At 42.4% G+C, this 24142-nt stretch overlaps 1 protein-coding gene across 3 annotated transcripts in view; it reads left to right on the top strand.

The window, feature by feature from the left end:
- Positions 1 to 24142, top strand: part of LOC115157009 (beta-1,4-galactosyltransferase 2-like) — a 131200-nt gene that overhangs the window by 101421 nt on the left and 5637 nt on the right. The window contains exons 4-7 of one of the 3 annotated variants that reach the window (XR_003868373.1): positions 6982 to 7169; positions 8908 to 9030; positions 10240 to 10402; positions 18133 to 18196. Coding sequence is in view for 2 of the 3 variants with exons in the window: in XM_029704844.1 (XP_029560704.1) it covers positions 6982 to 7169; positions 8908 to 9030; positions 18133 to 18237 (416 nt within the window). In the remaining variant the exon portion in view is untranslated. Of the gene's footprint in view, positions 1 to 6981; positions 7170 to 8907; positions 9031 to 10239; positions 10483 to 18132; positions 18238 to 24142 lie in introns of those variants that run through there. The other 2 variants (XM_029704844.1, XM_029704845.1) reach the window with 2 other exon arrangements.

Consider the following 24142-nt stretch of genomic DNA (forward strand, 5'->3'; position numbering starts at 1 on the left):
ACAATTGAAAGTGCCAACAGTACTGTACTTGATCCAGAGATATGCAGGTATCATGAGGAGCTATGTTACAGTTAAAATATGCTCTAAAATGGAAATGGAAAAGATAGGAAGGAAATCCCTTTGCCGGCATCTTCGTCAAACAGAGACAGTAGACAGACACTTGCATGTCATCAGATAGATAGATCAAGTCTACATGCTACAGTAAAACATAGTAGTTGTTTCCGGCTCAGGGGACATGGTTGAAAGTGAACCATCCAGTCGTTTAACAGCAAGCCAGCCATCCACCACAGAGATGAGTCCATCACCTCTCTCCACCTTCCATCCTGGAAGAGAAAAAAATAATGTGTGGTTGGCCTATCATCCTGTGTGGTTTGCCTATAGCATCCTGTTTGGTTGGCCTAGCTTCCTGTTTGGTTAGCCTAGCATCATGTTTGGTATACCTAGAATCCTGTTTGGTTGGCCTAGCATCCTGTGTGGTTTGCCTAGCATCCTGTTTGGTTGGCCTAGTTTCCTGTTTGGTTAGCCTAGCATCATGTTTGGTATACCTAGAATCCTGTTTGGTTGGTCTAGCATCCTGTGTGGTTGGCCTAGCATCCTGTTTAGTTGGCCTAGCATCCTGTTTGGTTAGCCTTGCATCATGTTTGGTGTACCTAGAATCCTGTTTGGTTGGTCTAGCATCCTAGGCATGTTAGTGCATTATATTGAGATGTGTGATTTACAACAGTCAGAATGACATCCTCATTAAAATGGCATTTGAACAGGTAAAGAGGTATGCTTCGATAACCTATGCAGAAAAAATACATATATTTTTATATACAATTAGGTATTATGATTATGGCTCTAGATTGCAGGAAAAATCTGTTTCAGGTGTTTGAAAAATGCTAAATTCTCCAACCCCATCCATTTTCATGTACTTTGTGCCCCCTCTAAAATCCTGGGTGCATGACGCCCCTGCCGCTGTCTCAAAATGTATTGACCCTGTATGTATGGTCATGAATAAACAACAGCTTTAAAATTCCTAATACATCACACAGGCACTATCTCTTTATGTAACATCAACCACGTTTATTTAAAAAGAGGTGATTTATGTTCCCTCGGCCCAGTAAAAGCCTTATCAGTATCTCACTGCACCAGTTAATAACCAAGGTTGTGTCCCAAATGGCATCTTATTCCCTATATAGTGCACTACTTTTGACCAGATCCTTATAGGCCCTGGTCAAAGTAGTGCACTTTGTAGGGAATAGGGTGCCATTTGGGAGACCGCCCAAGTGGAAGCCATGGTGTATTAATCACACTACAGCCGATGAGTTGGAGACTGCTCTATTTTGCTAATGTCTGTTACAATTTCAAACCAGGCCATGTATAACTAACAGGTTTAATTAGTTTGGATTGATATTCATATCACATGTCCAATGGAATAGACGCCTGACAACACTCACCTTGTGTACTTCTGAAGAGTATCTTGTCCTGTGTCGCTTTTCCCTGTTGGATCCTTTTTTCCCCCAGTTTTTTCTATGGGATACTTTATCCTACAATGGTGTCTGTTGATCAACGAGGCCATGCAAAACAGAATTGCCCTCTCTCTCTCTCTCTCTCTCTCTCTCTCTCTCTCTCTCTCTTTCTCTCTCGGTCTCTCTCTCCTTCTCTCTCCGTCTGTCTGTCTGTCTCTCCGTCTGTCTGTCTGTCTGTCTGTCTGTCTGTCTGTCTGTCTGTCTGTCTGTCTGTCTGTCTGTCTGTCTGTCTGTCTGTCTGTCTGTCTGTCTGTCTGTCTGTCTCTCCTTCTCTCTCCGTCTGTCTGTCCATCTCTCTCTCCCTCTCTCTCCGCCTGTCTGTCCATCTCTCTCTCCCTCTCTCTCCGTCTGTCTGTCCGTCTCTCTCTCCCTCTCTCTCCGTCTGTCTGTCCGTCTCTCTCTCCCTCTCTCTCCGTCTGTCTGTCCGTCTCTCTCCCCCTCTCTCCGTCTGTCCGTCCGTCTCTCTCTCTCCCTCTCTCCGTCAGTCCGTCCATCTCTCTCTCCCTCTCTCCGTCCGTCCGTCTCTCTCCCTCTCTCCGTCCGTCCGTCTGTCTCTCTCTCCCTCTCTCCGTCCGTCCGTCCCTCTCTCTCTCTCTCTCTCTCTCTCTCTCTCTCTCTCTCTCTCTCTCTTCCCTAAGAGTAGAATATGCTCTTTCATAATACTTAGTGTATCATGTTGCAGTTGGTAATGGAAAGGGATATGAGATTACAGTTATGTTACATCTATTCTTTAATCAGCTATCAAATAGATGTTAACTGGTTTCTCTGATTGGGGTGAAACCTTTTCATGTTCAGTTGACTATCCGAGGTCATTAAAGGAGCTTTCACACAAACCTACAGTAAAACCAAGAAATTAATTATTTGCTGATGTGAACCAAATGTAGGCTAGTAGTTTGTTTCATTCAATATCTCTTGTATACCAATACTACAGCAGAAAGGTCCTTCTTTGTGGGATGTTGGTAATGATATTTCCAAATGTTTTGTGGCATGCTCGCCTGAGATCCAGTTAGTTGCATGTGGAGAGTTGCCTTAAAAGTAAATGGCAGGATAAGCGGTCTTTTCATGCCATGTATGCTTGATGCATCCGGACAGATACGAGAACATCGCAATCAAATTAGCAGGGCTTGTCGTGCACGCTTACACAGCAGAAGCCCCAAACCTTTTTTTCTTCTCTTAGCAGCAATAACACCAACGAACGGGGGTATAACTCACAGTGACAGGGGGATTTGAGGAGCCTCCGTCAGTATTATTGCGAGGCAGCTTGTGCCCAATTGCTCCTAATACAAAGTGATTTGAAGCCATCAACACTATGTGTGACTCACCCACCCAGAGAGTCATCCACAGGCACCTGGCCCTGGCCCTGGCCCAGTGAACATGGAATGCAACAAGGTAGAATGTCTTGGCTCAGCTTGTGAAACTGTTGAGAGTGGTCCAGTAGATCCTCTCTTTCCACCTCCGTGATCATTTGGCACGTCTGACTCCTGTGACTCCTGCCTTCGTGACGCGGCAGTTACCACCTGCTCCCCATGGCCTGAGTGCTGCTTGTCTCAGTCTAATTCAGGGACATGTTGGCAGAAGCCATTTGAGAACAACACAGTGAGTGAAGGACAGTCCTGGTTGGCTGTCGCTGCCTGGATGACTGATGATGTGTGCTGATCTGCACTGAGTGACACATGCCATCAAACCTCCCATAAAGCTACTGTGACCTATGCTGTCATGTCACAACATTCCAAATGCTACAGTCTGCTTGTTTATCAGTGTACAGTCCTGCTGCACAGTACCTAGCCATAGTTTCTTTAATGCATGCGCTATGTTTTATGTTTTGTACCATGAACTCTTTAATCCTCAAGGGAGGTTTGAATTACATTTGACATTTTAGTAATTTAGCAGATGCTCTTATCCAGAGCGACTTGCAGTTAATGCATTCATCTTAAGATAGATAGGCACAGTATGTCAAGCCATTTGATATTGACTTTCATGTTGGAATGGCCGTGCTACTTGCAATCTCTCTGCTTTATATTCGACCAGCTATGCAGCTTATGCAGCAGCACAGCATCAGAGTGCAGCATACTGTTGGATCGATGTGTGTACATGTACTGTATGCCTCAGTGGCTTCGTGAGATAATTGCGTGCTTGTCCATGTCTTATGTCTCGCACAGTATTTTATGGCCTGTTTTGTCATGTTCCTCCAGTGTGACTTGCGATGTAAAGCTATTGATGAGACAAAGAGAACCTCGAATTGAATTCTCCGGAGTGCGTAGCCTTTATTATGACGGGAATCGTCTTTGCTTCAATAGCCCTGATTCATTACTGGAAATTAGTTAGCCTGGCCCTTCGCCAGCCAGCACCTCTCCCTTGTAAGAGCCTTTCATAAAGCCAATGCTATGGTGGAATATGGTTATTATGAAAGCAACCGCTAATGGAGCTTTGATGAGCGTGCTAGAATTCTAGATGTTGACGTGAAGAGGAGATCACGCCCCCAAATCAAAGATACTGTAGTTTACAAAAACAACATCAGCAGGTTGTTAGATCTTGAACAGTGTATCATCTTAAAACAGAGTGCATATTTGAGTTTTATCTGATAGTGTCATGCTTTACCTTATTATGCCACTTGTTCCCTTACACACACACACACACACACACACACACACACACACACACACACACACACACACACACACACACACACACACACACACACACACACACACACACACACACACACACACACACACACGGTCAGCAAGTGACGGCCCTCAATCTAGTTTAGCTCTCACTGGTGACCTCCCTCACCCTTCATTGATAGCAGCGATGGGTGATAGGGTCAGTCTGCTAGGGACTGATAAACTCAGCGCACAGCGGCAGTCCGTCCGACAACGCTGAATGCAATCACTCAAGAATGAGCCAGGCATCGCTGGGTCTGAAGGTTGGACCTAATCTGTCTCCATAGCAACTGTCCAGATACGTCTGACTGCGACTGCGGTCGGTCAGCCAGCTGGGAGAGTTGGAGGGAGACAGCGTCAGCGTGGCAACACAGTGGCGATACAGAGGGAGAGCCCTGATGAGTTATCCTGGTGATTATCAGATAAAGATAATGGGGTTGATTGCCTCACAGGGCATGTATAGAGAGAACACCACTGAGCTGCCAGAGAGAGCCAGGACAGGACAATACTGTAAGATGGAAGGGAAAGTTATCTCTCTGTCTCCTGTTCTTGGAAGTTGTGGAGTTTTTACGGATGCGTTGTGAATCAGGTATGGGCTGAAGGTAATGGTGGATGCGTTGTGTATCAGGTATGGGCTGAAGGTAATGGTGGATGCGTTGTGTATCAGGTATGGGCTGAAGGTAATGGTGGATGCGTTGTGAATCAGGTATGGGCTGAAGGTAATGGTGGATGCGTTGTGTATCAGGTATGGGCTGAAGGTAATGGTGGATGCGTTGTGAATCAGGTATGGGCTGAAGGTAATGGTGGATGCGTTGTGAATCAGGTATGGGCTGAAGGTAATGGTGGATGCGTTGTGAATCAGGTATGGGCTGAAGGTAATGGTGGATGCGTTGGGTATCAGGTATGGGCTGAAGGTAATGGTGGATGCGTTGTGAATCAGGTATGGGCTGAAGTAATGGTGGATGCGTTGTGTATCAGGTATGGGCTGAAGGTAATGGTGGATGCGTTGTGTATCAGGTATGGGCTGAAGGTAATGGTGGATGCGTTGTGTATCAGGTATGGGCTGAAGGTAATGGTGGATGCGTTGTGTATCAGGTATGGGCTGAAGGTAATGGTGGATGCGTTGTGAATCAGGTATGGGCTGAAGGTAATGGTGGATGCGTTGTGAATCAGGTATGGGCTGAAGGTAATGGTGGACTGGACAGTACCATACACCCCAACATCAGTCATTTTAGGTACTAAATATAGTTACACTATCTACACTATAGTTCGAATTTTGGAATTATAAAAAAAAAACATTATTTTTTAGCTCCTCCTCCTTGTTCTGTCAATGTTTAAGGAATCCCCTCACCTTAAGGCTACTGCCAGTCTCTTTTCATCCTAGGAAGGTTACTTTTTGTAGATTGACCACACAGACAGATCCATGTCTGCTGGTGAAGTTTAAACACAAGAATTAACATGAAAACCTTTTCCAGTCTGAAGCTGCATCTGAAGCTGAAATGCATGAAATATTGGACAATTAATATTTCAGAATAACGCAGAAAAATACTCTGGAAATTTCTGTTGTTGTGCTGAGTGATGAGATTGCTTAATTAGCAGGTCCCATTCAGATTCTCTAACCATCTGTTTGAAACCCATGTCTCCTGATCCTATCATCCTAACACCAGCGCTCTTCTTCTGTGGTGGCAGAATGGTGGGTGTGCAGTCCTGTCGTCCCTATTATGGATGTGAATGTTCCTCACAGCCTTGTGATTACACAAGATATACAGCTCCATTTGCTAGCGATGCCTGATGGTTCAGGGGGAACATGTCTTATTAAAGCAATAAAAATGACTCCAATAATGTTTAATGAGCTCACCAACTGGAGAAAAAAAAGGCAATTTGGCATTTTAAAGATATATTACCTTATCGGTCTATGTCTGTCGGATAAAGCCACAAGTCTCTCTAATGTTCCCTTTTTCGTGCCATTGAAAATATTAAAATGAACATAAGTATTGATTGGAACCAGAGGCTGCAAAAGAGAGACACTCTATCATCTTCTCTGCAAGAACTGGGAGGAGAAACTTTTTGGAACAGAATATTTTTGCTTCCTACTTTTTAATGACGTACAATATGTTTTGAATGTATTGTACAGCTCTTAGCTACATTACATCTAAAAACAGATTTGCATGAAGCCAATATAGGTTGACATCTTGTCAAAAAAATATATAAAAACCAAAAAAATGTCATAAATGTGTTGACCTTGTTGATCTCATTTTACTGATAACTGTCCTCAGTGATATGTTTGTTAATGTGCTTACCAAACCCCATGTCTCCTCAAATGGAGTTCATGTTTGGAATGCCAGTGCCAGTGGATTTGTAACAATATATTTTACCTGAGGATTATTTGGTTGCATCTCAGGTATTACAGGATTACAAGGGATTATGTGTTGAACTAGATTATGAGTTCAAATGTTAAAACTGGTACGGTACTTGACCTGCGACACTCTGATTGGATCTGTAATCAAAATAAGCGAAGCATGTTGTGATGTGTAATTTTTCTTTACATAACATTGTTTATTTTTAGATGTCAGACATCTAATGACGGCCATTCTTCCTGTAGAGTTCTTTACAACATGGACCTTTGTCTAAACTGTCCTTATACACAAGATGGTCTGACAGGAACATCAATCAACACGTTAAATTGAGGCTTGCAAATTCATCCTTCAGAACCCATTATGAACTATGGCAAAATATAACTGAATTCACTTAAATCTCAGTGTCCATCAGTTTCTGACCAGTTTTTTTCTCTCGATGTTATCTTGCAGCTTGGTGAGGAAACCTTCAACAGAGCCAAGCTCCTGAACGTGGGCTACACTGAGGCCCTGAAGGATGCAGAGTATGACTGCTTCATCTTCAGCGACGTGGACCTCATCCCTATGGACGACCGTAACCTCTACCACTGTTACGACCAGCCACGACACTTTGCCATCGCTATGGACAAGTTTGGCTTTAGGTAGGTCAATTGTATTGTGTACTCTCACTCTCATGTATATTTACTCTAAAATAAATCTGTTATTCATTTTCTGAGCCTATTCTCCTACCATCTTAACTTTATTCATTTGGAAAGGTATATGCTTTTAAAGGGATAGTCCTCATATAAAAGTTTGAAGGTATTCTTTTGGGACTGCACACATGATCTGTACAGGATGATGTAACCAAAAGTACTGTTGGAGACTCATCTCCAGTTCTTTTGACTGACTTTAAGGTGAACTTTCCCTCTGTCTTTCATTGGAATCCAGAAAATTCGCCCAGCGCTCTCTGATGTTTCATTTTCTGTGTGGGGCCAAAGAGCCACCCAATCCTAACACATTATTCTATATCGCTTTTGTTATTGTCAGGAGTCAAGACGTATTTTTGGTGGTATCATTTTACGAATAACTTTACCTGCTGTTGATAACACAAGCATTTTAATGTCAAATTGAATACCCACAACTTTATCCAGTGAATTTGTCCTGCCCCTACTGTACACTGATACCCACTGCTTCATTCTGATGTCAGTGAACATCAACTTGAGTTAAAGTTAGCCTTTTCTCACATCTAACTCAGCCCTATCCACATACTTTATAGCCTTCAAATTGACATATAGTTACAAAAAGCCCTCAAGACACCCATGCCTAACAGACAAATTCACCCCAATGCCATTTTACCTGCTTGGATATGGAATTAGAATTACTGTGTAATTTGTGACAGATTGATTGAACACAATTCCTCAGCATCTAGCCAGGCTTTCTATCCAGTGCATGTGGACTAAGCAGCCTATTTGCTAGACACCTTATGCAAGTCCCTCAATGCACCAGCGTTGACTGCTAATATCAATAAACTGTGATGATAATCACATTTCTAAACTGTATGGAATTCACACTAGAGGGGCTTTCTCCTGGCTGCAACATTACTTTCTCTAATAACTCACACATCCTCCAGCAAATAGGCTGCTTAGAAACACACATGCATGCAAGCACTCACACACAGACACGGATGCACGCATACAAGGACACACACACACAACATTTTCTCTATATTGTTTGTGTGAAAGGCTGCTGCTACAGCAGATGTCCTCATTAGTTTTTTGCTTGTTGTCTTTTTACATAAAGCTCCCTGTCGCTGGCTCTGTCTGACGTCACAAACACACACACACACACACACACACGCACGCACGCACGCACACGCACACACACACACACACACACACACACACACACACACACACACACACACACACGCACACACACACACACACTCACCACTGGCCTGAGGCAGACTCCAGGCACCCGCCATGATACTCAGCTAACCTTCTGCACCGTGGAACATTACAATGGGGCTCTGTAGAAAGGCTCTCTCTCCATCTCCAAACCTTCTGCATATCTTCACGTCATGTGCATAAATAATAGCACCTCACATCAAGTGACACTTTTTCCCTTTAACTTTTGAAGCAATCCGAGCTACTGTAGCTATAGAAACAATACATTGTTAATTTATATATTTTTATTTCGTTACTTCTGCTCCCATTCTTACAGTATAAGCATTAAGTGCATGAATACAAAATATGTTATGTTGTAATTTTCTGTTGTCTTGAATGCAATACAGTAGAGTATCCATATTTGACAGGATTGTTTTTTTAAAATCCAGGATCTGTAATAAACCTCAAATCTGACAACCGCCTCAATGCTTTGACAGTTATTTTCCCCTTGCAGGCTTCCTTACGCGGGGTACTTTGGCGGGGTTTCTGGGCTGAGCAAAAAACAGTTTCTCAAGATCAATGGCTTCCCCAACGAGTACTGGGGCTGGGGAGGAGAGGATGACGATATCTATAACAGGTAAGACTGCATGGCAGAAATATTCCAAAAACACCCATCAATCCCAGCACAGCACAGTACCAGAAAAAGAATGGTGCAGCCAATTTATTTGACATTTAGATTATAGCTGATAGAGTAATTTGCATATTGGTTAGAATATCTTTTACCTTTATTTAACTAGGCAAGTCAGTTAAGAACAAATTCTTATTTACAATGACAGTCTACCCTGGCCAAATGCCCTATGGGACTCGGCCGGATGTGATACAGCCTGGATTTGAAACAGGCACTGTAATGATGCCTCTTGCACTGAGATGCAGTGCCTTAGACTGCTGCGCCACTCGGGAGCAGTATCAGTCATCGCTACTTTAACAGCTGTACTTTAACAGCTTTGAATTATTTAATGCTGATAACATTCTAAAGGCACAGATGAGGTATTAAAAGAGTGAAGTAGGCACAGCAAAAGGTCTTATTAAACGCAAAGTGTATGCCTGGCCTGTCACTTTACTTTATCATTGAAATACTTTTTTCCTGAATGTCCAGATAGAATGTCATTGTTCTTCCCGACCACATTCTCTCGCAGTGCTGCTAGCTCACAGACGGTCAAAACTTTAATAGCATGATAGTAGCTGCCATAGATTTGATCCATTAAAGCATCAAGATTTCCCCTGAGATGTTTCCTACAACAGAGCTATTTTTGTTTCAGTGGATGATGTGGGATGCGCTGGGATATTATCCTCCTGAATGCTGCTGCTTATGCCAATACATGAGCATGAAAGGCTAAATTCAACGTTGTAGACACCAAAATAAGCATATATAAAAGAGCATAAAGGTTGTCTTTCATTGAAATCTAGAACATTTTCAGGGCTCACTTGTTTTAATACCATTTTATATAAAGCAATTTGAAATGTCCTTGAATATACACTGGATCTCATGGCCAGGCAGAGAGGGGACTGATGATGATGGTGTTAGGCTAGCTTGCAGCAGAGTGAATAGACTCAGGCGACGTCCCAAATGGCACTCTATTCCCTATATAGTGTGCTACTTTTGGCTCTGGTTAAAAGTAGTGCACTATATAGGGAATAGGGTACCATTTGGGATACAACCCAGACTGAGCTGTGCCTAGGGGGATGCTGTAGGTCTCTCCCCTAGGCACTCAGCGAGATGGTGATGTGTGAGTGATGGGGCCTGGGCTGTTGCTGGTGTCTCTCTTTCTCTCCCCCTCTCTTACAGCCCCTGTGGGGATGGCTCCTTTCCCTGGGTCTAGCTGCTACAGGACATGGCATCCTAGCCCAAATTGGGGCCTGCCAACACAATCCCAGCTCGGGGGAGTCCATGTCCCTGCTCAGTGCTTTGAGGCCGTGCCCACAGTCTGTTGATCAGAGGTCCAAGGGATGTCAGTGACAGCGCTCTTCTCTCTTTAAAATTACATCTTCTTTGTAGGCTAGCATATGGGTCATTCCATATTAAAAAAAACACAAGAAAGAGGTTTTTGACACCGACCATCTCAGATTGTTCTGAAATCGTTTCTGTAGTTAGTGACAGATACGATTAGCATTCCTGAAACATTATTTTGTTTAAATATAATTTGATCTCTGAGAAATTAAACTAATTGATTGCACCCAAATTTGCCATTTTAATTTATAGGATTCAGATAATATTCAATAAATATAGTACCCAACATCCGATTTGGACCAAACTTCTTCCTACCAATGAGTAAGCCACAAAGGAATTGCAACAAAATGTCAAAAGCCATCCACGCACTCCCCATACCCTATGCCAATCCCACCCCAACAACCATTATACCAGTTCTCTATGTTTGACAAGTAGTATGAAGCTATGGCTTGTAGTATTGCTTCTCCATGCTATGTAATGTAGAAAACCCAGCCACAAAGTCATAACAGCTTTCCCAGTATGACAACAAATGGCGCTCCGGCGGGAGAAATCAATAGGTGAATATCACAGACAATCTCAACACTGGCGTGTAAGTAATACTGTGAAACACTATGATTCCAATATTAGTGGCAGATATGTTATGGACATTTTCTGAAATTACAATGCTAAAATAAAAATATATAAAACAATATGTGTAGCACCTTTCATTTCCATATGATCAAATACATTTTCAACAAAATAATGTTTAATGAATGCTAATATTACCTGTTTTTATCTACAGAAACTTCAGAACAATCTGAGATGGTGGGTGTCATTGCTTGCTGAAATGACATGGAATGACTCTTATGACTTGTAGAGAAAGAGAGAGTGTGATTCCTTTGTGACAGTAAGGTTCAGTGGGTTCAGCCTAAAGCAGGGACTGCACCTGCCTGGAGTGCACTATGTGGCACTGGCATACTGGCTCACAATCCCATTTTGTAATAATAGCTGATGCCTCACAAACTCTGTGATGTAGCACAACAGATCTTCCAGCAATGAGAGAGGCTAACTGGGATTAGAGTGATTAAGGGGAGTAGTGTGTTACTGTGTTGACATATTGTAGTTCAGAAGAGCACAGTCACCAAGAATCCAACCACAGTTATTGTTAGAGCAGTAAAGACAAAACATATATTTTATGAATCATGATTTTTTTTACCTTTATTTAACTAGGCAAGTCACTTAAGAACAAAATCTTAATTACAATGACGGCCTAGGAACAGTGGGTTAACTGCCTTTTTCAGGGGCAGAACAACAGATTTTTACCTTGACAGCTCAGGGATTTAATCTAGCAACCTTTCGGTTACTGGCCCAACGCTCAAACCACTAGGCTACCTGCCGCCCCCAATGTATGATTCATAATGTATTAAGATGTGTTAAGACCTCAAAGTGTATTTTGAGATATTTCCATTTTGTCATTTACATCATATCTTGGTTAGACTGCAGAGGCTATACTGTGTTGTAACTCCAGTGATAGCATAGCACAACTAGTGGTGATGCACGGTAGTGCACTCAGAGCCTTGCTTGAACTGCAGCACAATATTGTGAGGAGTTCCTTGTTAATTGTAGTGCTTTTTGGAACTGTGGCATGCTGTCACAACCTGCTGGGGAAAATCCCTTATGATTTGCTTGGAGGGAATACCTCATGTTACAGACGGTGCCAACTTCTCCACTTTTTTTGAATAATCATACGTCTTCAGAAAAATGCCTGTGTTGATTTACCCCGTCTCAAATAAACAGTTAAAGGGAAAAGGGTGGTTATTTTCTGGCGTTATTTTAATGGACTGCTTTGGGCTTACGTCCTCCTCCTGATGTCTGTCCATTCTACTTCTTTTGTTAGAAAAAATCTAGTTAATGAAATTATTTTGAATGTACATTCAGACACTTAATTGAACTCTACGGTGTTCCTTAAGGGCCCAGTATCCTCAGTTTACTAAGTACCATAGTATTGATTATCTCACGCCTGGATTACCCAGGCAAGGCTAACCACTGATTGGGAGATAGAGCTGAGACTGAGCTCCGTCATCACTATACAGTTTCATTCAGTAAAGGAAGGAAGGGTAAACAGAAATAGCTGGAGGTGATTTTGGCATTACTGGACAAAACAGATAGATGACAGTATTTTCCCTGCTTCCTGTAGAGCCCTTTCACTCTGAGACCAGCAACAGGAATGGAAGGATACTTAAAAAACTCTCTCTATCACCCCTCCTGGGCATGTACGTACAACTGAAGAGCAGCAGATCCATCCAGTGTCTTGGATGGGCAACTCCTTGGCTGTCAGCATCTGTGCAGTGAAACAGGGACCTGGAGGGACAGTTAGTTCCCTCATATTTACTTCTACTACAAGGTGACTAACTGTCAGAGCTCCGACTGTCTCTTGTGACAGACAGACAGACAGACAGGCTCTGTCTGGTGGCAAGTGCTCTCCCTGGCCTAGACGTACACCTGGCTGATACTGAGAAATATACAATCCCAAGTCATAGCCTATTTCATGGGCATAAGTGGTCCGTAAATACGTTAACTATCATAGGACTTTCCCTAACAAACATCAACAGTCCAGACACTATCTATTCTACATTTACATAGTGCACAGTGTCACTCTATTGTGTCCTGTCTTTACATTTACATTTACATCTTTAATAGAGGGAGGGAGATAGAGAAGAAAAATGCCAGCTTTGGCAGGACTCTCATTTCACGATTGCCCTTGTGTGCTATTTCTAATTAGAGGGAGACAGGAGGGAGTGGATAGAGAGTGGGCAGGCAGGCAGCAGAGATTGAACCACCGCAGTCAGCAAGACAGACAGAGCACACACTCAATCCAACATGAGCGATTTCAGGTTCGTTCCACTCATCTCCTCATCTCTCCCCAATGGCTTCTTTCTCAGCAGCACTCCATTCATTTCGGTTCTGATGAGGTAATGCCGCAGATTCCAATTCCCCTGGACTCCAAGAGTCTAATGCATTTAAGAAAGACTGGAGAGAAATGGGAAAAAAAAGCTAGAGAAATTCTTCATTAATTCAATCAAAAGGGCACGCAAGGCCAAATTAGCTGTCCAGACATCTGTATCAAAATTACCACTCAGGAAAACAATTATTTTTTGTTGCAATATTTAACAAGTACACAGAGAGTGAATGATATCAGTGGCAATGTGAGAATACAAAGGAAGTCAACAAAGGGACAAGCATTGCAATGTGTATGTATTGAGAGAGAGAAACCATTTTGCAGGAATGTCAACCATACATCAACCATACATCAACCATACATCAACCATACATCAACCATGCACACAACTGACAATGTAATCGTGCTTCTGTTTCTTCCCCTTTCGCTATGCCTGAATAATACTTTGCTTTCAAGGGCAATGTTAATTTAGGAAAACAGATATTTTGCTTCTCGACAAAGAAAATCTTATGTCATTGTGCCTGAAAGCAGAGTGAAGAACAGATATAAAAAATCTGTTGTGAAAGGTCAGAGGGCTGTTTTTCCTCTCCTTTTTATTTTCTACCGAAAATGCTTTGTATTATATTATTATATTATATCGCTCAATGCTTTCTCTTCATCATGGCCCCTCTGAGAGTTTTGAAAAGGTTTGATGGAGTTCAAGGAATCTGGTTCAGAATGAAAGGGCCCACAGATCCTTGGCACACAGCACTGTTCAATACGATTGAGCCAATTTTGTGTGCTCGCTGGGCTGAGACAGCAGCATGGAAGAGAGAAGTCAAGCTAATGAGTCGAAGGGTGCAGCAGCAGCACATGGATCCCCATGGCTTGTGACTAAACAGAACAGTAAATTATAAAGAAAACCTGTCAGAAGCCCATGTTGTTGGCCCATGTTTCATACAGTACAGCTCATGTCACGGACACTACATCTTGCAATCAATCAAGGTCTCTGGTGAAGACTGTTCCCGGAACGTGTCCAAATATTTACTCTTCAACTTGTCCGAAAGTAAAGAAATGGTACAAAAAAAGGATGTATGCCTTACCTCCTCCTGATGTCTGTCCATTCTTCTTTTGGTAGAAAACAATCTAGTTAAATCAATTATTTTGAAAGTTCTTTCAGACACTTGGTGGTCCTTAAGGACCCAACATCCTCAGCTTACTCCGCAAACTAAGTACCATAGTATTGATTAACTCACACCTGGATTACCCAGCCAAGCCTAACCATTGATTGGGAGATATAGCTGAGACTGTGCCCATCCCCCTGCCTGCCCTCTTATCTCCTTGAAATCACTGCAGATGGTTGAAGCTTTTTCAACCTGATACCTTGAAACCACAGTTAACACTACAGAATGTCCTGAAGCCAAACAAGTCACTGAATAGTTCAGTTTCCAGCTGGACTGAATGATAATCATGTAGGTATATAGTATTTAACACAGACCCAGTTAGTTTTAGTAGCTTCTGCCAAGCCCTAAATGAGCAAGGTATACATACCTGTTCTGGTTGCGTTTTTATTTAACTAGGCAAGTCAGTTAACAACAAATTCTTATTTACAATGACTGTCTAGGAACAGTGGGTTAACTGCCTTGTTCAGTGGCAGAACGACAGATTTTTACCTTGTCAGCTCAGGGATTCAATCTAGCAACCTTTCAGTTAATGGCCCAACGCTCTAACCACTAGGCTAAATGCCACCCTGTTGCATACAGTAGGCTTCATCCCAAATGGCATCATATTCCCTACACAGTACACTAATTTTGACCAGAGCCATCCCACTGGACACAAACTGGTTGAATCAATGTTGTTTTAATGTAATTTGTCAACATATTGTGACATGGAATCTACGTGGAAAATACATTGGATTTGAAAACAAGTCATCCATGTGAACAGGTTGTTTTGAGGATGAAATTTCAACCACAGGATTATGTCATCATGGTAACCAAATTTCAATATAGACAAACCTTTGTACCTTTAAAACAATGTCAGATCTTCAACGTTATATCCGCTATCAGAGCAACATACAATAGGCTGGGCAGCACTTATTTCTGGAGAATTTATCTATCTATAGCTACCCTTTGGTCTCTCATCCAGGGTTTTAACCAAACCCAGCCCTGCTTAGCTATGATATTTGTCCCTGACTGTGCTATCGTGAGAGTTATTGTTGAGAGATCTCCACTTAAAAATGAAATAGATTCACTGTTGCTATCAAAGTCATTCTAAAGGTTACGTTTAACAGAGAAAATTAAATTTGACCATATTTTATCACTCATATATCATAAATGATGCTATTTAGGCCTATATAGAATTTTATAAGTCATCAATATTGTTTCAAATCAACCAAGAATTCAACTAAAAATAGACAATACAACATGCCTAGGGTTTCAAGCTCTGGTTGATTTCAAATGTAATGATATTTAGTGATATTGAATTGTGTTTGTCGACACAACCAAATATCAACATTAGAAGGAGATGTATCCTCTGCTTGGATAATTCCATCTGTGCCACTGACTTAGTCACCTTTAATTCCAGTTGGATGCACGTCTCCATCTCAACCAAAAATGTAAGTTCAATAATATTTAAAGTGCATTTAAAGTTTCATTCGGTTTAGTGCTGTTCTCTAACTCAGATTTGTGATTGAGATGGAGACCTGAATCCAACATATCAGTTATTAATTTGTAGACAAACTGGAATTAAAGCTGACTAAGTCAGTGGCACAAGCAACACTGAACCATGCATGAGAGCACCAGCTGTTACAGACGACTGTGTGAACTCTCTCTCTGTAGCGTATGTGAGTAAGACCTTTAAACAGGTTAACATTTGCAAGGCCGGGGGGGCCAGACTGAATACCAGAATGAGTACTCAGCGCATGCGCTGACCAGCTGGCAAGTGTCTTTACTGACATTTTCAACCTATCCCTGACCCGGTCTGTAATACCAACTTGTTTCAAGCAGACCACCATAGTCCCCGTGCCCAACAACGCCAAGGTAACCTGCCAAAATAACTATTGCCCTGTTGCAATCACATCTATTGCCATTAAATGCTTTAAAAGGCTAGTCATGGCTCACATCAACACCATCATCCCAGACACCCACTTCAGTTCTTCTAAACAAGACTGCTAAATAGCTACCCACTGCTGCCTTAACTATCCTGTTGCCTAGTCACTTTAACCCTACAGTGAGTTAACTGCCTTGTTTAGAACGACAGATTTTTACCTTGTCAGCACGGGGATTCAATCCAGCAACTTTTCAGTTACTGGCCCAACGCTCCAACCACTAGGTTAACTGCCGCCACTATATGTATATAGCTACCTCAATTACCTCATACCCCTGCACATCAACTCGGTACTGGTACTCCCTGTATATATCCATGTTGTTTTTACTTGTCATTGTTATTTGTTATTCACTGTGTCACTATTTCTATTTGAATTTTTTTATCTTTAACTCTGCGTTGCTGAAAAAGGACCTGTAAGTTAGCATTTCACTGTTAGTCTACACCTGTTGAAATGTGTGACAAATAACATTTGATTTGAACCTATACGATTTTTTTAAACAGGTAATCCTTAGTGCTATTGTTTCTGGGTCAAGAATACACAAGGGGAATATTTTGAATCCACTCTCTGCATTATGTATTACCAAACCTTCTCACTGTTTTTACTTGCAGAAAACACACAAACCCTAACACAACACAAGCACCCTTACTGTACACACACACGGACACAAACACACACAGACAGACAGACAGACAAACACGCACTCACGTGAGCACAAACACACTGTTTATGTTATTGATCTCCGTGTACTCCAGAGAAAGAGGGAGGTTCAGAGAGAGAGGCAGAAGCTAGCTTAGTGACCCAGCTGGAGCAACGTGAGGCTCACATGACAAATGCAGGGAGGGTCATTTTTTTTATCCAGGGGCTTTACACGGATAAAGAGGCAAGGGGGGATATTATAATGACCTCATTCTTCAAGCAATCAAGCAGCTGGAAGCAGCATTTTACTCAAACAAATGGCTTTGTTTTCCAAGACAGTTAGCATGGCGGCTTAGGCTGGTCTCTTCAGGAAATCTAAGAGACACTTAATGGGAAGAGCCTGGATTCTCTTCAATCTGTTCTACTGAATTTGTTTTCATAAATGTTTTCTTTGACTCGCTTGGCATTTTCTTCTCATCTGGGCTAATGAGGCTTTGATGGCGGGATGCAGAAGCAATGTGTTTTGCTGTTTGTTTGTCAGTCAGTAAGAGCGAGGCCCACAGATACAAACTGTCAGGCTTGGCTGCACCAATAACACAGGAGATTTAGAATGAATCAGAGCATTACAGAGTGAAATATAACCATTTCATCCCATCTTGGGGACCAAACATTGTAAACACCCAAACACACACACGGTTCCATGTCGCTGCGTCAATGAATATCATTTCTTATTTTCCTCCATCTAGGTCTAGGATAGTTTGTACAGATTGGTTGTCTACAGATTGGTTTGTACAGTCAGTGCCTTGCTTTACCCCATTTCTGTTGCATTACAGCTGAAGCTTAACTCGAGATTGCTATTGCAGTGGCTCGTCATGGCTGGCATTGCTACAGCTGCTTTGGAGCAGTTATGACTTCCCAATTGGCAACCGACAGTATTTCTTATGTGGTGTACTTCTTTTGACCATGGCCCATAGGGCTTTGGGCAAAAGTAGTGCACTATGTAGGGAATAAGCTGCCATTTGGGACGCACACTCTAACTGATTCTTTCTAAAGCATGACTCCTCTGTTGTAGGATCACCCTCAACGGGATGAAGGTGGTTCGACCGGACGTCCGGATCGGCCGCTACAGGATGATCAAACACGAAAGAGACAAGCACAATGAACCCAACCCACAAAGGTTTGCCTTTGATTCCTCCCTAGACACTAGCCTGGCCCGAGATCGGTTTGTGCTGTCTTGCCAACAATGACATAGAAGTTGGCAAGACAACACAAACAGATCTAGGACCAGGCTGTCTTTTCCTCCCTAAACACAGCATTCATTCTAACTATAGAAGGTACAGAAAGTGCAGGTTCTGTAGCTATCGTTTGCTCAGTTACCAAAGTTGTCTTTTTGATAAAGGTTGTCTCACACTCACACATTATACTACCATCTTACAGTTGAAGGCTGCTCTAAGATGAATCCCCCATCCCATAGATTTGGCAGGAAAATAACCCTTCATAGAAATGGATTATCATTGTTTATTCACCACTAAGAGGGCTCTTTCATGCATGAATAGCCAACCCATCAATGACTCTAAAAAGAGCAGATCGATAACAGCATGGCTATATGCAGCACTGTTAGTTGTGATTGTTCCTAAAGCCAGAACCCTACAGAGCTGAGCTGCAATTTGCAAAACAATTATTGCATTGCATGAATGGACTCACTGTAGAATTTACAGACTTTTATTGATCACATCTAACCCCCTTGCTGGCTCTTACCATGATAGAAAGGCCAAAAAACCACGGGTGGCCATTTAATCCTTGGGCTGCTCTTGTTATTCGTTTTCCATGAACTCTCAGTCCCTAGGACTCCCAGTGTGCGAAGATAACAGCCACAGAAAACAACAATCATTCTGACGAGTGCCTCATACATTACTAATAATGAACCAATGCAGACCCCTTGCATCGCAAGCTCGAGAGCGTGATAAACTAATTTCCATGGGAGATGAGAGAATAACTGAATTAAAAGGAATTTGTTGTTACTGCGCTTATAGCAGTGGGAAGTAGGGGTGCTGAGGATGCTGCAGCACCCCATAAAAAATATGAATAAAAAAATGTAATATTATTTTTTTATAATAATGGGATCAATATATTTTGTACAGATTTTGGCGAGAGCGAAACCTCTTCCTCTGCAGCGCGGGCAAAACTTTTTTTCCAGCACCCCCAAAAAATATTGCAGCACCCCCACCCCCAAACTACTTCCCACGGCTATGACTGCGCCTAATGAATTGAAACACGTTGATGTAAGAGGGGTTTGCTGTGCTGACAGAGCCAGGGAAGCATGCTGTTGTCTGTTTGGCTTGTGGCTGTGTGGTGACAAGTTGATGGGGTAATACATGATCAAAGTACTTACCATGCAACATGATGCGTCTTGAATGACACCCTATCCCCTTTATGGTGCACTACTTTTGAACAGGGCCCATAGGGCTCAGGGCCCTGGTCAAAAGTAGTGCACTATATAGGGAATAGGGTCCCATTTGATGCAACAAATGTCTTGAATCTGATTCCATCACTTATTACAAGGTTGACCACATTTAAAATACCCGATTGCGGGGAAAAAGCATGGTATATTTCTTATTTGGCAGCCCCCCCCCCCAAAAAAAAAACCTCACGCTGCACCGAACAAGCTAATTGAAGCACAACTATAGGCAAACTCCTTTGCATCGCTCAAAATGTAGTCATGCAGTAACGAGATACCTAATGTGTGTGACTGTTTTATGAACGTCTGGGAATACTTGACCAAGTTAACATTTCTGGTTTGTCTGGGAATGTAACACTTTGAAACCGGGATTGAGTGAAGTAGCAGCAAATATGTTGAATGAGCAACTAATGAGCATGGAGAACCTCACAAGTTGAACGAAATCACCTAATATCTTTTCAGTCTAATACGGCTATTTACTTACTTTTGTAGCTCTTCGTCAGAAGCAGGCTTTTTGTAAGTAGTTAAACATTCTTTCCAAGTTTAGCTGGAATTTAGATCGAAAGGATTTGACAAATGTGATTGATTGACAATATTACATTGGCCTACGTCTGACCTTGCGCTGTGCAGAATATCAGATCTCAACAACGATTGGAGAAGTGTTTAACATCCCCAGTACCACATCCTTATGAAATACATCTTATAAAAAAAATTCAACATGACTGCAAACAGATCTATTATGACGAGATGCTTATGTCTCCGCCCTAACTATGGCAGTCGTTGTCCCAAAGATGGGAAGGCAGGCGACAAGTTTAGGTCCAAAATAAGCCCATAGAAACACATTGGGCTTATTTTGGAAGATTTTGGCGAGAGTGAAACCTCTCGCTTTGCCTCTCCCTCCCTGCTGCAAAAGATACAAGTAAGAATGTCTGACTGAAATACGGGACATATCGGCCTTTTTTTGTAAATTAGTGGTGTTTGAATGTGTTGATAAAATGTGGGACATGATTGTTTGATGCAGGACAAAGGGACAAAATATGGGACTGTCCAACAGAATCCAGGGCATGTGGTCACCCTACTTATAACATATTTATAAGAGATGTAGCTATCCTGCACACATAGGTATGTGGAAACCTCTTCAAATTAGTGGCTTCGGCTATTTCAGCCACACCTGTTGCTGACAGGTGTATAAAATCGAGCACATAGCCATGCGATCTCCATAGACAAACATTGGCAGTAGAATGGCCTTACTGAAGAGCTCAGTGACTTTCAACGTGGCACCGTCATAGGATTCCACCTTTCCAACAAGTCAGTTTGTAAAATTTCTGCCCTGCTAGAGCTGCCCCGGTCAACTGTCAATGCTGTTATTGTGAAGTGGAAATGTCTAGGAGCAACAACGGCTCAGCTGCAAAGTGATAGGCCACACAAGTTCACAGAACGTGACCGTCGAGTGCTGATGTGCGTAGTGTGTAAAAATCGTCTGTCCTAGGTTGCAACACTCACTGCCGAGTTCCAAATTGCCTACGTCAGCACCAGAACTGTTCGTCGGGAGCTTCATGAAGTGGGTTTCCATAGCCAAGCAGCCGCACACAAGCCAAATATCACCATGTGCAATGTCAAGAGTTGGCTGGAGTGGTGTAAAGCTCACCGCCATTGGACTCTGGAGCAGTACCTTAGTTCCAGTGAAGGGAAATCTTAACACTACAGAATACAATGACATTGTAGACGATTCTGTGCTTCCAACTTTGTGGCAACAGTTTGGGGAACAGTTTGGGGAAGGTCCTTTCCTGTTTCAGCATGACAATGCCCCTGTGCACAAAGCGAGGTCCATACAGAAATGGTTCGTCGAGATCGGTGTGGAAGAACTTGACTGGCCTGCACAGAGCCCTGACCTCAACTCCATCTAACACCTGGGGTTGTGGTGCCAGACCTTACTAAAGCTCTTGTGGCTGAATTGAAGAAAGTCCCCGCAGCAATGTTTCAACCTCTAGTGGAAAGCCTTCCCAGGAGAATGCAGGCTGTTATAGCAACGAAGGGGGGACCAACTCAGTATTAATGCCCATGATTTTGGAATGAGATGTTTGACTAGCAGGTGTCCACATACTTTTGTAATGTACTGATGTGTATGTACAGTGCATTCGCAAATACTTTTTCCAAATTTTGTTATGTTACAGCCTTATTCTAAAATGGATTACATTTATTTTTTTGCTCATCAACCTACACACAATACCCCATAATGACAAAGCGAAAACCGTTTTTGTTTTTTGTTAAAAAAAACATAATTATTCAGTCCCTTTGATATGAGACTCGAAATTAAGCTCACATGCATCCTGTTTCCATTGATGGTCCTTGAAATGTTTCTACAACTTGATTGGAGTTCACCTGTGGTAAATTCAATTGAATGGACATGATTTGGAAAGGCACACACCTGTATATATAAGGTCCCCCACATTAACAGTGCTTGTCAGAGCAGAAACCAAGCCATGAGGTTGTTCGTAGAGCTCTGAGACAGGATTGTGTCGAGGCACAGATCTGGGGAAGGGTACCAAAAATGTCTGCAGCATTGAAGGTCCCCAAGAACACAGTGGCCTCCATCATTCTTAAATGGAAGAAGTTTGGATCCACCAAGACTTTTCCTAGAGCTGGCCAACCGGCCAAACTCAGCAATCGAGGGAGAAGGGCCTTGGTCAGGGAGGTGACCAAGAACCCGATGGTCACTCTGACTGAGCCACTTCTCAGTAAAAGGTACATGACAGCCCGCTCAGACTATGAGAAACAAGATTCTCTGGTCTGATGAAACCAAGATTGAACTCTCTGGCCTGAATGCCAAGCGTCACATCTGGAGGAAACCTGGCACCATCCCTACTGTGAATCATGGTGGTGGCAGCATCATGCTGTGGGGATGTTTTTCAGTGGCAGGGACGGGAAAACAAGTCAGGAGGGAGGGAAAGATGAACAGAGCAAAGTATAGAGAGGTCCTTGATGAAAACCTGCTCCAGAGTGCTCAGGACCTCAAACTGGGGTGAAGGTTCACCTTCCAACAGGACAATGACTAGGTTGATTGAATCTGTCACTGACTCACTGTGAGACAGACAGACAGACAGACAGACAGACAGACAGACAGACAGACAGACAGACAGACAGACAGACAGACAGACAGACAGACAGACAGACAGACAGACAGACAGACAGACAGACAGACAGACAGACAGACAGATAGATAGATAGATAGATAGATAGATAGATAGATAGATAGATAGATAGATAGATAGATAGATAGATAGATAGATAGATAGATAGATAGATAGATAGATAGATAGATAGATAGATAGATAGATAGCCCTTCGTCCGCTGACTGGCATTTCTAACAAAGCTTTATTTATTCTCCAGCCTGACTTGGTTCTGATCCATGAGTTTCGGCTTTAGCGAAAGTTGAGGTGCCATGTATACAATTTATTTGGGGGCAATAAATGATTCATTCATGTCTTGAAGAGGAAAGAAAGACAGAGAAAGCCCTAGTAGGGACACCCCCCCCTCATTAAAATGCTATGGGGATTATTTGAAGAGTGTTTTGATTTGTATAATAAGAGATTTGGGTTTTAAAATGGAGGAAAGTAGAAAGGCCTTGAAAGGATCTGGGTTTTTATAGCCAAACCTTTTAGAGAGAGAGCACTGCTCAAAATTCTGCCAGCGTATTTACTGGACTGGTGCTGTTGAAGTTTGCCTTTTTATTCTTGGGTATTAAATGAGGAGTTTTAAGGTGCTTTGATCAGTATGTTTAGGGCCTTTAGCCCGGTTCACTGGAGTTAAGATATTAAAGCCTCTGATGTTTTAATAATAAGGTCATAATAAGCCCATATACTCGTCAATTATGATGGAGGCTGCTGAGGGGAGGACGGCTCATCATAATGGCAGGAACGGCGCAAATGGAATGGAATCAAACACCTGAAACCATGTGTTTGATGTATTTGATACCATTCCACTGATTCCACTCCAGTCATTAACACGAGCCCGTCTTCCCCAATTAAGGTGCCACCCACCTTCTGTGGTGTGTAGTACATAGAGGAAGGATGCACAAGAAGAACAACAGTGTCTTGTTTCTAAAACTAAATGTACTATATTTGGTTCAAGATATATGCTTACTGATGATCCCCAATTGCATTTGTCGATGAATAGAACGCATGTAGAGCAAGTGAGAAAAACGAAACTACTAGGACGCAGCTTTATCATGGTCAGAACACATAGATAATATTGCTATTAAGATGGGTAAGGGAATTGCTGTTACAAGAAAATGTTCAGAGTATGTAACATCTAGCACACTGAATCAGGTGATTCCATCCCTGGTCCTATCACACTTAGAGTACTGTCCAGTTATATGGTCAATCCCTGGTCCTATCACACTTAGAGTACTGTCCAGTTATATGGTCAATCCCTGGTCCTATCACACTTAGAGTACTGTCCAGTTATATGGTCAATCCCTGGTCCTATCACACTTAGAGTACTGTCCAGTTATATGGTCAATCCCTGGTCCTATCACACTTAGAGTACTGTCCAGTTATATGGTCAATCCCTGGTCCTATCACACTTAGAGTACTGTCCAGTTATATGGTCATCTGCAGCAAAG

The sequence above is a fragment of the Salmo trutta genome, chromosome 21 (assembly GCF_901001165.1).
Source record: "Salmo trutta chromosome 21, fSalTru1.1, whole genome shotgun sequence".
NCBI classification, from domain to species: Eukaryota; Metazoa; Chordata; class Actinopteri; order Salmoniformes; family Salmonidae; genus Salmo; species Salmo trutta.